At 40.6% G+C, this 16,210-nt stretch overlaps 1 protein-coding gene across 1 annotated transcript in view; it reads left to right on the plus strand.

The window, feature by feature from the left end:
• efna5a (ephrin-A5a) overlaps positions 1 to 16,210 on the plus strand; it is a 62,444-nt gene that overhangs the window by 34,395 nt on the left and 11,839 nt on the right. Inside the window, exon 2 of the mRNA XM_058415567.1 lies at positions 14,350 to 14,642. Coding sequence (XP_058271550.1) covers positions 14,350 to 14,642 — 293 coding nt within the window. The remainder of the gene's footprint in view (positions 1 to 14,349; positions 14,643 to 16,210) is intronic.

Consider the following 16,210-nt stretch of genomic DNA (forward strand, 5'->3'; position numbering starts at 1 on the left):
GCCCGTACACCACATTAATACATCTGATACTGATGTGATTGCATTTATGTGAACAAAAAACCTATAACTGGATCAGATTTTGGCTATTAATTAATCCAAGATGTTTACACACACTTTACTGAAGTGATAACAGGAAATATTTGGGTGTACATGAATCACACAATAATTGCTTTTCTTCCTAATTAAATGATGAACGTGTTTCTACAGCTGCATTATGACCTGCCAAAAAACTCACCAATGACGATAGATATGATGTAAAATTAAAACAAGCCAAGTTCTTTTTTTTTCTCATAAAAAACAATTAGTCATGTCAGATACGGTAAACATGTATTTCAGGATTTGGAAAAGAAGTGTTTCTTTGTCAGTGTTTAGCAGGCATGGTGTTAGAGATTTTATTTGTGCACATGCACGTCAGAAAATACATCAGACTAAATATGATTATATCGCAATTGATGACAATTAGGTTTCCTTACATATATGTCTGATAATAATGTCATCTGTAGTTATTATTTCTGATATCTCAAAGATCAGAATCAGGTTTTTTGCTTAAAAATGTCAGTGTTTACTACATACATGTTAATACAAATTGAATGTATTGACCTTTATTATAAATTCCGTTGTAGTCAGCTTGGTTGTCCAAGTTGTGTTCGATCATTTGTGGTTCATGTGACTGTGTCATGCAATGGATTTGAGACAGACGATACCGAAATCCCTGATACAAATGATTTTGCCTCACCTCCCCTATGAAACTAATCCAAACTAAAAAGAGGTTAGGTCAAATGAAATTTCACAGACTTGATTTAAAAACCAGAAAAAAAGTATGTCATAATTATTAAAATATGTCAATTTGGAAAATCTACATCCAGAATCCCACGGTTTGGCTGATATTGCGCAGATACATGCCCGATTTCAGATATTCAACTAACGCATTCATATTTTGTTAGTATGTTGTGAAGGAAACCAGAAACTCAACAAAAAAAATCAGAGGATGGAAATTTCTTGTCACCAGGCATACATAGTGACATGGCTATAAATTCTTGTCTTGTCACTTTGCAATGCCTTTATCTATTGTTCTCACGCTGTGTTTAATCGATCCCTTCTGGCTGTGAGGTGAGGTATGGACTGAGACAGCTCAAGGGCAGGGTTTGGACTGTTGTTGTCCTTCCTGAGACCTGATCAGGACTGTGAGAGCAGTGCTTGAGGGTGGATGTGGGGGTGGGAAGTGCAGAGAGATGAGGCTTTGAGCCCAGTGCTAATCAGCCCCTGGAATTCCTGACCAGCCCAAGGTGTCTGTCTGAAGAGGCCGACTGTCAACGCGGAGGGTCTTCTCCCAGGCCCCGAGTGTTCCACAGATTAGATTCCAACATTCCAAAGATAGAGCGGGAGTCGGTCATCCTCTACCATGCAGTAGCACTGGAGTGGGAGGAGTGCAGAAAAAGGAGTTGTGCTCTCTGAGACCCAGATAAGGGTATCTCAACCTCATGTGCCATGGACAGTATCCATTTGTGTAACATCAGGTTGGGCTCTGAGTCTGACAACTTGACGGCATCTCCATGTGGAATCGTATTTGGTTCCACCTCACAGGAAAAAGAGCTACGCCTCGCTGGGTGGAGGTGCCGAAGGACGCATGTTGGCGAAACTACCATCGTGATTCACAACAGGAAAATGAATGGCTTTTTGTTGAGGCATATTTTTCACTTTCTGGATTATGACAAGCCGAGCGTTTGCAACACCCGCTAATGTGCTGTTTCGACGCTTTATGGGAAATTCCTAGTAGCTATTTCAAACGTGTGCTCTGAAACCTCACCCCGGCAACAACGTCTACACTTTTCAACATTGGCCTGTCACCAAGCAGCAACCTTACTTTGTTATTTAGCCTGCAGCAAAACACACTAAGGCTGGAGTTGGTTAAAAAATGTTCCAAAAATATTTACACCTGGATTGGTTACAGTACGCCATTGTTCTGCTAATGTATTAAAAATAGAGTTTCCATCTCTTTATCTTTCTCTCTCTCTCTCTCTCTTACTTTCACTCATGTATTCTGTCTCAATCTTATCCCTCGGAGGCTGCAGCCAAGCCCATTGATAAAACAAACATGCTTTGTGTCTTTCCTATTAACTATTTCCACATCCTCTTAATGCTTGCTGTCCTCAGTGCACTCATCCCCCAGAGCTGATTTACCACTGTGCCAGTGATAAACCTCATGTTAGGACAGGTTTATACCGAAGGATATCAGGGACCTAAGCGTTTCTTTGTGAGAGGTGAGCTTAAGTCTCATTAGATGAGCGGTGAACGGTGCCTGGGTTTCAATTTGGAAACTCGTCCAGCTCTCACAGAGAGGAAAAGAGCTCTGCGCATCTCATATTTCAAATCCTCTTAGATGAGCAAGATGATAGTGCTGTGAAATGGAGATGATCATGTTTACTCCAAACAGCAGCACACATAAACGGCCTCGGGGTGGCAGGGAATTCCTCGAGGAGGGAAAAGACATGACGAGATGATGAAAGACAGCTATGGACTTTTAATTGGCTTAGACAAAGATTTTCTGATGTACATGATATCCTGTAACAGCTCTGCTACTTGCTGAACAAAGGCAGAAAGGCTGAAAGTTCTCCAACTCCAGCCACTGAGACTTTTTCTCCTACAAAGAACTGAGGTCCACTTGAAGAAATGGCTAGTGCATGATCATACGTGGGAGATTATTGCTAAAAGTAGCCTGAAAAAGAAAGTTCTGGTGTTGAGAGCCAATTTCGCCATCCTGAGTGAAATACTTTACAGTTGAGCAACAATTGTGTGCAAGATAAGACATGTTTTTTTGTTTCTTCAGTGTGTATCTATGTTTTTATGTTATAATGTTGGAATCTTCCATTCCAACTTTGTACTTGATTAATTGAAGTGGATTCAGGCAGGTAGTGTACATGCTGGACGAGTCAGCAGTCCATGCACAGAAATATATTTAAAATCTAAGGCTTCATTTACCTACTTGCATGTTTTTGGGATGTGGGAGGAAACCAGAGAACCCAGAGGAAACCTGTGGACACAAATGGGAAATGCACATAATGTCCACACAGAAAATAACCCAAGTTCAAATTTGATGCCGTGAGCCAGCAGTGCTCCCTGTTCTACCATTTTTTCCACAAAATTCCCCAATTAATATCACCCTATACAAAATCCCAGAGACTTTATTTCTTCTTTTTAGTATTTCTAAAGCAAATTGCTTTTAATGTTAATTATATTATATTTATTAACAATGTTTACAGAGAATACCTTTTTTTAATTTATGAAAAAAGACGATTCCTGCCCATTTTTTGTCGCAGTAAATAAAACCAGTTGCTTGGGTTAATGTAGCAATTCAGTAATGACTCTTCCCCCCAAAAATCATGATGTCATCATTTCATGCCTCCAGTATTTTTGTGACGTAACTGAATCAATACTGCCAAAGAAAGCTGACTGGTCGAAAGCACCAGTACCTGGGGACATAAAGCATGCCGGTAGTGGCAGCTGTAGTTCTGGATGTGTTGTGCATTTTTTCTTAGAGAGGAAAAAGCATGTTTTGTCTTTCATGCTGCCATCCTCTCATTCTTTGGTAAACATGTGCAGCTGCTTTCATCCCCTTTTCTAAAGCAATCTGGAAACCACTAAGTCCCTCTCCCTTTCTGCCCTATTTGCACTTGGATTTGTAGTGAGAATAACCAAATCTTCCAATGCTTTGTGTGGTGTTTGTGTGTGAGGAGCGTACTCTAAAAAACATGTTAAATGCCTCAGCATGACCTGTCGATGGAAGAAAGACTTGGCAGCCATGGCAGTTTCCAATGCAGCAGTGTGAAAGACCTGCTGTTAACGCTGCAGCGCTGTGAAAGACTCATTAGGGACTACTGTTCTCTTCTGCTGAGGCAACAGCTTTCTCGCTGAAAGATCCAGAGCAAAGCGATGAGGGATTGAAGGACACAATGACGTTGCATTGAAACGCAAGTTGCAGCCACCTGCGTGTGTATCGGATCTTGAACATGGAATTTACTGTACCATGGAAAAAAAAATATTTCTCTCCAGATCCCTTAATAGAAACCTGACGCACATCTGTTCGCCGTTTATAAGGCATGATCAATCTCCGCTCAAAAACAAAAAATGTAAAAAAGACTTCAGTGTTATACAGCATGCACACATCTCTCTCGTCGTCCATCTCCATTTTGTGGCAGGGTTTGACAGTCCCCGGCTTTAACAGGAAGTCTTGAATAAAGAGAAGCAGAAGGAGGCCAGCAGCCCACGTCCAGATGGTGCTAAATACTGATTAAACCTTGGATTTTCAAACCCCATAGTTTTTTCCAATTAGCCGTTGTGTAGACAACAAGCTGAAGTGCCTGGCGATTGGAGAGGGCCCCCCGTGAGGCTTTGTCACCTGACACTTCCCCCACGCTAACAACCCCGTAAGAGGCTCTTCAGATGACTCGAAAACATTCGAGTGGCTGAATTTCAGAGTGACAAGTGTGAAGGGACAAGAGCCAGCAGGCACAGATGAATGCTATGCATGGCAGCACTGAATGTGGGCCCGGCTTTTTTCTCCGCGTATGTTATTTATTGTTGCGTTTGTGTACGTGGGTTTGTGTTCCGTGCTTTTTTTGTGCAGATACTGATCCCTCAGAGCCTTTAGCTGTAGTCATGCGGTTAGTTCGAATTTCCCACCATTCAAAAAGACCACCAAATGATTTCCTGTGCTGTGTTGTCCGAGTTATTTTTCTGTGGTTTATCTCTGCCGGTATATACTTTCTTATCCGGCTCACAATAAGGATTTTACCTCTTGCTTTGGGATCTTTTTTTTTTTTCTGAATCAATGCTCACCTGCGTTTCTTTAGCACCGAAAGAGGATTAGAGAAAGTGCAAAATCATCAGCGGACATCCGACCGCACTGCAGAACTCCTCAACCTTAACCTTGTACAAATTCTCAGGTATTTCCCAAAGCGTTCGGACAGAATGATGCGAGTCAGAGATTACAGGACTAAGCAAGTCTGTCTAAGCATTTTTAAGAGGTTACAATAGATTACAATCAGATGAAAATGAAAAAAGAGGAGGCAAAAATGACTTAAAAAAAAAAAGAATGCTATGGACTCTCTAGTGGCTGCTTAGCATGCTTCACTGGTCTTTGTAACCTGGGGCATTACTTTGTAATCATTAATCATGCACTTTTAACTGTAAAATATATCAAATATATTTCCTGCAGAGCAGTACACTCTGAAATCACTCAAATAACTGCAGAATCTCATGTCACTGAGCCTCTACAGGAACAACCAGGCATTTTTACATCCAAAATGGCTGCCCTGATCATTTTTTCTCGTAATTTGCATCTGCTGTGTAGTGGCTTTCACCCTAATTTCAAAAACAAAAAAAGTTCCACTGATAGCTCTGCTCCTTTTGCTGCATAGAACGCAATGCCAAACAGGTCCAGCTTTTAATTTTTTGTTGGTACAGTGTTTATAAAACTCTACATCTCTTTGCAATAATATCTTCTTTTTTATGCATATTATTTACTCCTTTTTTTTATTAGATTTGATTTTATTGTGGCTGGTTAACAGAAAAGCTCTTTTAGAACAAAGATGCATATTTGTCTAAAAATACAGATCAAGTGTAAGTTGACAATGTAATATAGATACCGTAATAAATTATGCCACAATACACTTTTTAGGTTCATTAAAACAGTTATAAAATCTATCGAAAGCTGCTAATTAGAGGAATATTTAAAAAGTGGTTTTGGTTTTAAATGCAGTTCTTTGTTAGCAAACCTTGTTTATGATAGGGTGTCACTGAAATTTAAAAAAATAAATAAATAAAATTATCCTCTCACCCACTCCTAAACATCAGCATATAAATCCCCCCAAAATAATACTCACATACAGACATGTGAATCTCAAAATAAATAAAGGAAAAAAATCCTTCAATATACTGTGCAAATAAGCACCTTTGCATTTTCTTTCATCTCCGAAAGGAAATTCAAGCAGGCGGGTGCCCACTCTGACTCGAAAGTCCAAAAGCCAGAGTTGAGGGTGGACGAGAGTCTCTCTCCAGGCCTGGAAGCCGTTTTGCTGTGAAATGAATAAGCACAGATTCTTTGTGTTAGGTCAAGGTTTGTGAGTCAGGCGTAGGCTGGGACTGTTTCAGCAGCACAAACCTCAAGCTTGCTGGATTGCTTCATTTTCCCACTTAACAGTTTATTGATTTTACGATTCAGTTATAAGCTCTCTCCAAGCACTTATGAGCTGCTGAAGTATTCGATTCAGTAAGTGATATAATTTATACCTTATTAGGATTTTATTTGAGGCTTCCAAAAGCACTTCATTTTGCCTTGGGACAAAAACAGAGCTACAATTATGTCAATAAGAGCCAGATGCATTGGACAGCAGTGACAGCTTAGCTACAGAATCATGGAGTTGAGTTCCCATAATGTTCCAGTTAGCTAATGAAGCTTCAGTAAGACTGACAGACTGGATCCTTTTTTGTGTCGATCTACATCTTTACATTAGCATATAGTCAGAAACCTCGAATGGTGCTTCTAAGTTATGTTCCTTTCCTGTCCTGTCCTGTCCTGTCCTTTCCTGTCCTGTTCTTTCCTTTCCCTTTTTCTTTACTGCCTTGTCCTGTCCTGTCCTTTCCTTTCCTTTCCTGTCTTGTCCTATCCTACCATGTCCTTCCTTATCCTGTCCTTCCCTTCCCTTCCCTTTCCTTTTTTTTCATTTCCCTTCCCACAACTGCCACATGCATGATTGAGCAAAAAAAGGTCTTTTAGTGATTTTTCCCAGACGCATAAATAAACCAGTCATTGGCAAACATTTAGTGAGTAGACATGAGTCTGTTAGTGATTAGACAGGCCAGGAACAACGTTAATGTTACAGTGGAACGAGTTAGGGATGCACTGTAAGCGCTATAATAAGCAAGAAGGAGGGCTGATGCTCAGAGTCTGTAACACAACTGTCATATCTCCATTTCTCGCTGTGCGTGGGGCTGGATGAGGCCCTGCCGTGCCTGTCACTCGACTGGACAGTGTATTAATACATAGCGTCATGTGTGTGTCAGCTTTGCTATCTCATCATTCTGCTTTGTTGCTCTTCTGTTTGCAGGGCAAGGCCACTCTCTACGTCCCTTAAAGTGAGAACAGCCAAAGAATTTGTGGTTCTAACAATAGAGTGGTAACTACTGCATAGCAATAACCCTTTCCTGAGACAACGGGGTAAATGTGGTGGCGTGCAGTTTACTGAGTAGCCCTAATCGCTTTAGTCTGCATGCTAAATAAATAACGGTGCATATCTGATGCATTACAGGCCTGTATTAATGTGCAGCTGAACTCAGATTCATGTCTAACAAGCTAATCAAGCACAGCCATGACGATAATATGCTCGCTAAATGTCCTTCATCCTCATCAAACAAAAATAGCCCAAATGTAGATTTAATATGTTTCTATTACAGGGCTGCAATTGAAGACTTCAAAACGAATACCACAGCAATTGCAGTGTTTTGAGCTGGGGTATTATCTTACGATGTCAATCATGCAACCGCGGCTCATGCAAAATATTTTCTCAAAAGAGCTTGTTGAACTTGGAGCCCTCAGGTCAGGAAGTAGATATGAGAGCAGGGTTTTGTGGGATTGCGCTAGAAATGACCACCTCCTTTAGAGAACACACTGTGTTCAAGACCTGGAATGCCCTTGAATCAGAATGAGCTTGCAAAAGCAACTGACGAAAACAGATTTTTCTCTTCAGATATTACACACATATTCTTCTAATGGCTAAACAGAAAAAAAATGAAGATTTAACTTAACTGTCTGTTATTAAAGTTTAGCTAGCTAGCTGTTTAGCCATGAAAGCAGCTAGCTGGCTGGTGTTACATCATGATATCATCACTGAGCAATTAACCATAAATAAACAACCAGGCACTGTATAAAGTTTGGTAGTTACCAACCAGTACAGTATAAAATAACATAAAACATGTGAGGTAATGTGATGAAGTGGAGTCACTTCTTCTAGGAGGTGCTTTTTTCCTACTTATATCTCACTAATTTGCCGACCAATACATTCTATTAATTTATTAAACCATTATTCTTAGTAACACATATAGGGGAATATCCACCAAACAAATTAGTTCATGTTTTCACAGTTGTTCCCTAACCTCAGCCTTTCTTTCTCCAAGAAAGTCATATACTAATATGTTTCATCTTATATTAGCAAGAAACTTAAACTCATAAACTCTTATGTCATGAAGACCTTTCTATTTGTAACAATGTAAACAATGCAAAGCTTTACCTCTGACTTTTACAAAGTGCTGATACTGAAGCCTCAATCTTTAAATGTTAAATAAATGTCTTTTTGCAAAAAAAAAAAAGTTAATATGAAATAATTACAAGTTTTAATGTGGAGTGACCAGCATCCCTGAGAAAGAGCTGTTACTACAGAAATGCTGACATATTAGAAGGAGTGCATTAATATAAAGCTGCAATTTATAGCTGCACTGAGCTGCTGCTATAGAAAATTAATCAACACCTAAACAATCTGAATAGTGAGCTCATCATCTGCCATTACATTAAATGACTTGACTATTTGGGATATTTATTATTCACATACTTTCGGGTACTAAATTTTAAGTCATTAAGAGTGGATTGTAATTTTTTAAAGCATTTTGGCAGTCCTAGTAGTTGTTCTCCTTTTCACCGTCGTCTCCGTCCATTAGGCTGTTCTCTGTTTGGTGAAAGTAGGACAGAAGCAGAGGAAGCTGATTTATGGGCAGGTGCTCTGTCCTGCTTTATCACCTATCATCAGATGGAGATGGTAAATCCTGGTGTTTATGAGAGGAGTATGAGGGACCTGGCCAGGCTGGGGAAGGAGTGGACTTGGCTCAGACATGAAGAGTCGGCTGCCAGACTACAGTTTGTCCGTGTTGCCCATTCTGAGCAGTCTGATAGAAAGTCAGTCAGGGGGATGAGTTGTTTCTCAAGAATAGGTGAAAGTTGATCATCTCTCTGAGATGGAACATCTATCTGAAAGCATGGTTCTCGGGTTACTGAAATGTTTGCCAATGAGGAAAAATTAAAGATCGTGTTTTAGACAGTTTTCTGTTTCAGAAATTCTGTGATGCATGCTGTATAATCATCTCTGAGAAAAGTCTGGATTTTATCTCTAAAATTGTCCTAGGACTGTATCTTTCCTAAACCTATTATGCAAAGTTGCTGAATTTAATATGCAAATGCTTCAGAAGATGCCCCATCAAACCTCTCAAAGCTTTCTAATTAGGTTAAAGCTGGTCTTGTAATAAATAGTGCAAAGTGTGAATAATTGGCAACTCTCCAATGCACTTTGCCTGAATTTCTCCTCATTTTCTATAATCTGCGGTAAAGTTCATGGACCCTCACCTGTCACAAGGCTTGTATCGTTATCTCTGAGTCCAAGTGACCTAACGGTGAAAGCAAGACTAACTAGACTAGATGTTAAATAATCACGCTCATTAGACTATCAGGCCACGCCCAACAGTGTTTTCAGATTTGTCTGATATCTTACCTTACGTTCCGTTATGAGTAAACTGTGAAAAAGAGTGTGTTTGTGTGTGTGTTTGCTGGCTGAGAGCCCTGTGGACCAGCCGGCTAGCTGATGGAGGAGGTTTTGACAGGCTCTGAGGGGAAAGCCTGGACAGGGCAAGAGAGATTGAGGGCACCAGGTGTCTGGGGCCTGGGCATGCTAGGCACTCCGAGGGTGCTCTAAGTTTAGCAGTTACATTACGTTACATGCAATGTTTTTCTGTAGCTGCTGCATTTGTCGAAGATAAAATGGTCAGCCAGCCAGCATGTAGACCACCCTCTCACTCTCTCTGTGCTCATTTCAGGCTCTACCAGAATAGATAGCATCCATTCACCTCAGCCAATCGATCCAAACTGGACTTTAAAATCTCCTCCGCCAGGCAGTTTCAATACAATGCACTGTTGACAGTTTTTCAAATTGCCCATAAACGGCTATCTGAACACCACAGAAAATTAGTGTGGCTTGTTGGTATGAAGCCAAGGTTTGTGGCTAGCTAACTGCTTCCTTACTTTAATTGATTTGCCTTTGATGCGATGGTGTATGTGTGCAGATTTGCCTCAGGCTGAAACAAAGCCATCAGTGGAAGACACTTTTGCCATTAAGTTAGACTTGGACTCCCATTTTAGCCCATGTTGCTTATTTGTTTTGCTTAAGGACAATCTGTTCATGTTTGCCAGACCAAGAGATTTACCTTTTCACTGAGTTAATCACACTTCCTGTATCTCAGCGAAGTGCATAACCTTTTAAGGCACCCCTAAAGATGGACGACCCATGGGTCGCGCTTTTTAGTCTCCGCTGAATAATAGGGCCTCCATTAAAATAATAAGCACTCTATGCCCCCTGACCTTTGTTTCTGACCTCACAGGAGACTGGGTGTTCATCAGTCTCACTAGAGTGTACTTTGTGACAGGCACTCTTTCTCATCAATCTAGTTATTGGAGATTGATAGCGCACTGAGATGCTTCCTGCTCAGATTGTGCCACTCTAGGTAATGAGTTTTTTTATTTTAGTGCAGTGCATCATTTCAAAAGGGCATGAAGCTATGGAAAAACTCAAGGTATGCGGACCGTGAAGGAGCTTTTATGTTCCTTGTGCGCTTAACATTGTGAGACAGCACCATGGAAACTGTGCGTGAAGGTCAGCTGTCAGAATGGTGTGGGTCAGCGTGTGTTGGTTGTCAAGCCTGAGGGTTAACCAAGATGGGAGTGACAGAGTCCTGCTGGGTGGGGAGGCGATAAGTGACACTCGCCATGCTGTGGCACGCACTCATCGCTAATCAGGGTGACATGAGAACGGTCAGCTTTACCCACACCATTCAGAACATCTTCTATAAATTTTGCATGTAAAACACACACCAATCTCAGACAGACTGATAAAGCCATTCCCACTCACTCACACTATCTTTCCCTTCATCGAGATAAGACATTGAGAGGTACCTCAAGGTTCGGTGCTAGTAACCAGAAAGCTGTGAGGTCAAAGGTGATCCTGTGACAGGTAACGATCTATTGGCTCTTGAGATTGTAAATTCAAATGCCAGAACTCCCACAGAGTCATTGGCCCCTTGAGGTCATGAGTTTAAACCCAAGCCACTGCCACTGTTCAGCCCTTGGGGTTGTTAGTATGAATCTCAGAATTGCCATTGAAGACCCTCAGCTGCTCTATGCTTAGGTTGAAATCTGCCTGAGCTCAGTGTCACTTTGAATAAAAGTATCTGCCAAATAAATGAATGTTAATGTTAATGTCATACGTCTTTCTTCTCCCTATCTCTGTCAGACAGCCACAAAAGATTTATCCCATCTCTGATGTAGTCCTTTTTTCCATAACTCAAATAGAGACACATCAATGTGTTTTTCATGTAAAGAGCAATATTTCTTGTCTCTGTGCATAGAATTCCAAGAATGAGTCTTTGTTCCATGGGAAATGCATAGAACAAGGGAGCTGTCTTATTTATTCATTTTTTTTTCCACTCCACCTTCATCTGCCTTTTGAGGCTTTTGCCAAGTACGCCCAGCACGGAGCTCTGGCAGACTATTGTGTGGGTGTAACGTTAATGCTTCTGGACAGACATTTGTTTGGAAGCAGAGGATGAGTGATATGTGAAGCGCTGGAAGATGTGCCGTCGCGTCCGCTGGGTGAATGATGGGCCAACTGTGCAAGATCGCTCTAGGCCTGCTCAGGGAGCTGTAATACGAGATGGAGGCCCTCCATCTGTGGCTCTGAAAGGGCCACCGGGCCAAAGGCTTAGCTGACCTGTGCCCAAGGGAGCCCTGTCAGTAATCATCTAAAGAGCTCCCTCTAGAGGCCTGGGAGATTAAGCACTTATTGAGTGAGAGCAGGTGGGCTGAAGGTCTGAACGTTTAGCTCTCATCGCAGCTTTATCACAGATGCTGAGTGATGATCAGTCTTTCTCCTGCTGTCTTAGTATGGCTGGATCTGAAAAGTCATAGTGTGTATATTACTCATACGACTTCTTTAGGCCTTCCCTTCCTTTGCTCCTTTTCCTGTCTTTGTCAACCACTTCATTGCATAATTTTTTAATACTTTTTTTTTTTTAACTTTGGAAAACAGTAAGTTAAAACTTTGGGCCAGAGTAACTGAAAATCCTCAGTGTACAGTATGTGCCGTTGCAGTACACTACACAGCTATTTTAAATGTTTCTAAATGTCTAATGTAATTTATTTGATCCATTTAAGTAGAAACATTAATTCACTGAAACAGTCCCAAGTACCTCTGCCATTTCTCAATGCATTGTTGAATGTCAGGAATCTGACCTTGTGGTGACCCGTTTTCCATCATGAAAACACCAGGAGAGCTTTCACAACCAGTCCTCTGCCTTTCTTTAGATAGAAGCTTGCCCTGGTCATCACCTATCCAACCTAGGTCACAGAGACAGATGTGTAGGAAGAAAGGGGATTAGCATCATGGCAGTGCTTTGCTACATTTCTGTATTTTGTGTTAAGTAGCAGTGATAGATGGCCAAGTTTTTCTATCTTAACGACAAATTGCGATTGCATTGTGTGCTTTATTGACCAGCTGGCATCATCACTCTTCAGCAAATGAATAGAGAAATGAATTAGTGTCATGTTGATGAGTTGTTTGTTTTGTTCCTGTAGTTTAATGGGGTCGGTTCTCTTCAGGAATCACCAGAGCACATCTTATGGTCACTGAAGGCATATAACAGAAGTGATGAATGCTTCAGTGTGATGATGAAAATGTTGCAGTGTGACAACCTTAATCCTCCGCTTTATTGATTTTCTGATATATGACAGGTCCATCTTCTTTGCTTTGGGCTGCATGGCCCAAAGAGCAGAATAATCCTTTGCTGTTTGTTTTCTTGGATTTTTTTTTTGACACGAACCCTTGCCTCAGTGACCCAGGAAAGACATCCACTCAATATCCTAGAGCAAAAAGACCTTTTCGGCCTTGCTCTCCTTAATCCTGTATGACAGCCTCAAAGAAGCGCTGATGGACAAGTGGATGGCTGTGTGCTTTGGCTGCGATCATGTGCTAAATTGAAGTCCTGATTGGGGTATTGAATGGTTAAAGTAGAGTTTCCCAGGATGCAAATCGCTGCATAGGCGTAATGTACACCAGGTCAGTCAGCAGAGCTGTCTCGAGGCTTTGAGACATATGTTGATGATGTCTCGTCAGCGCCTGCCTCGAGCAGAATCACCCTTGCAGGAAATGTAAGCCGTTAATGATTTGGCCGAGAAAATGGCTGACTTTTCACCATCGGTGACCCGTGATGGGTGGAAGAACGGTAACGAATAAGCTAAAAATCTAAAGACCTCCTGGCCTGTCACAAGCAGGACCTTATTATATTTAGTGAAATGCATATGCATGATGTGGAAAATTCTGGGCAATAAAAAGCAGTGAGGTTGAAAGAGACAATATTTTTTCTTAGCCTAGTTTTTGCTTTTTAGTTAGGATGAAGTAGCACCCTGGTGAATAATGGTTCTCGAATGTATCTCCACAAGTTTTGTGCATAATGAGTTTGAGAAACACATTCGTACACACTCACAAACAGCAGGCACAATCAGTATTCCAGCGGTGCATTTGAAATCCACATAATGATAATCCAAGTGCTCTTGAGCTCCATCTGGGCTCAGTGGTCTTTTATTGTATCTAATGAGTGGAAATCTTTGTGTCGATGCACCAGCAGAGCTTCTGTCCACAGCGGGATCTCGACGTTAACCTCACATTAGTTGTGAGCTGCAGGGTCGCTGCTGGGTGTCTGCTTACCCGAGGTTCTTTCACTGGGTTAAAAATCAGCCGATGCTCTAATGCATCCCTCCAAGCTACAAAACACCTCACATTGTCTCCCCATGCATGTCCAGGCACTAGCACATGATCCCATGCTGTAAGCGAGCAGCATTTAGCTGTGAGACCTGACCCAGTTCAACTCTTCTGCAACATTATATGTCGCCTTGGGGAGTACATGTTTTTAAAATGCTTCCTTGTTCGTCGTTCACATGTCTCACATCACCACCCCATCACCCAAAAATTCTGTTACTTCCACTATATTCAAGAAGTAAATCTTGGATTAGCAGCTTGCGTTGTCATCTCTGAAATTCTTCAGAGTCTCATTATTCAATGGGTCGTATTTTGCCCTTAAAAGCCTCATCGCTTTAAAGCTCCAACGTCAAGTCTAGGATTATTCATTTCACTACTCATTACCACCACACATGTTTTAGATTCCTTCATGATATATAGAAATCTTTATCTATGATTTATCATTCTCTATCTATCCTCTAGCAAGTGATTTTAAAAATGTATGTGCCTTATTCACTTTTCACAGATTTTACCGAGGTGACTACCACCTTGATGTGTGCATCAATGACTATCTGGATGTCTACTGTCCTCACTACATGGACTCCGTGCCGGAGGAGAGGACCGAGCGCTACATGCTGTACATGGTCAACTATGATGGCTACAGCTCCTGCGACCACACAGCTACGGGCTTCAAACGCTGGGAGTGCAACCGGCCATACTCTCCCAACGGGCCTCTCAAGTTCTCTGAGAAGTTTCAGCTCTTCACACCATTCTCGCTGGGCTTTGAGTTCCGACCAGGCAGAGAATACTACTACATATGTGAGTATAGTCAAGCGTTAAACCACATAAATCACAGAATGCAGGTAGATACCAGGATTATTATTAATGAAATTTAAAGCTAGAAGAAGCATTTTTGAAACTAAAAACAGGGTAGCATCACTGTCTCATAGCTCCAGGGTCTCTGGTTGGATCCTGAGCTCAGGTTACTGTTTCTACAGAGTTTCACATGTTCTCCCATGTCCATGTGACTGTGTGTGTAAATGAGTGTGTGCTTGATGCCCAGCCTATGGTATGATGTATTCCTGCCTCATGACCTGTGTTCCAGAATCTGCCAGAACTCTGACCACAGGTTGTCAAGTGGTTACTGAAGATGACTGAAAAATGACTGAAGAAAAAAAACACTACACAAAGGTTACAACAAAGTGTACAACTGAAAAGTACAACCGAATGAAAATCAGTGCTACATAACAATCACCAGTTGAAACTGTAATAATAATAATAATAATAATAATAATAATAATAACATAGCCAAATGTATTAGTTACTTCTTATTATATCATTACAATAAACGAAATGTGATTTTATTAAAACCATTTCTACTCATTTCAAGTTTTAAATTTTCTTAATTAGCATATTTTATTCTTTCTAGTACTATGTGCTAAATAGTACAAGTGTATTTCAAACATAAAATGACTAATAAAAATAAAATGACATAAAAAGTCTAGAAATAGGTTTAATAAGGTATATTTTGTTAGTATTTCTTTTTTTTTATATTTTTGGTGAATTATGGCGAAAATTATCTCCTTTATTTCCCATAGAGTAACCCAAATATAGTAATAATTTTTTTGTGCAGTAAAATGATTTTATATTCATCTTATTTTTAAAAACTATTATTTTTATATCATATATTCTGGTTTCTTTTTACAATTTTACAATTTACAGTCACTTGCTACATTTGAAACATTAACATTAAAATTAAAATCATTTTAACCATTTTCAATTTTTATGAACAATTTCACAACAAATCTTATTAATTTTATTATTATTATTAACACGTTAGTCATGACCTCATGGTACACAGGTAAATTTGTGGACAAGCGGCTGATTCCAAGCAGGGAGAAGAAAAGCTGTTGCTGAGAAAACGTTTGTGCTTCAGCAATCCTGACAAAACAGACTGAAACAAAAACATGAACTCTGATGGAAAACCGTCTTTCCTGTAAGGGGTCTTTGTTACGGCCTTAAAGTTTCAGCTTTCGCATGCTCACAAGAGGCCTCTTAAAAACAAGCATCTAAACCCATGTTTTTACAACTGGAGTCAGATCCCTGTAGAGCGAGAGGCGGAAGACAAAATAAGACGCAGGAATGGTCTGACTGCCTGGACAGCTCGGGCTCTGGAGATAGCTTCATTTATGCAGGCGCACGCAGGAGATTTTGGATTTAGCATGATTCATCCTGATGAACTGACAGATCATGTGGGTACGCCAAAACAACGCAGTTGTTTGTGTGGCATATAAAGAGATCGAATGAATTGCACAATAAACAGTGATTAGGTGAGATCACAGCAGATCAGAGTGTTTTCTTTCTTTCCTTTCTTTTTTTTTAAACAT

The sequence above is a fragment of the Hemibagrus wyckioides genome, linkage group LG18, assembly GCF_019097595.1.
Source record: "Hemibagrus wyckioides isolate EC202008001 linkage group LG18, SWU_Hwy_1.0, whole genome shotgun sequence".
NCBI classification, from domain to species: Eukaryota; Metazoa; Chordata; class Actinopteri; order Siluriformes; family Bagridae; genus Hemibagrus; species Hemibagrus wyckioides.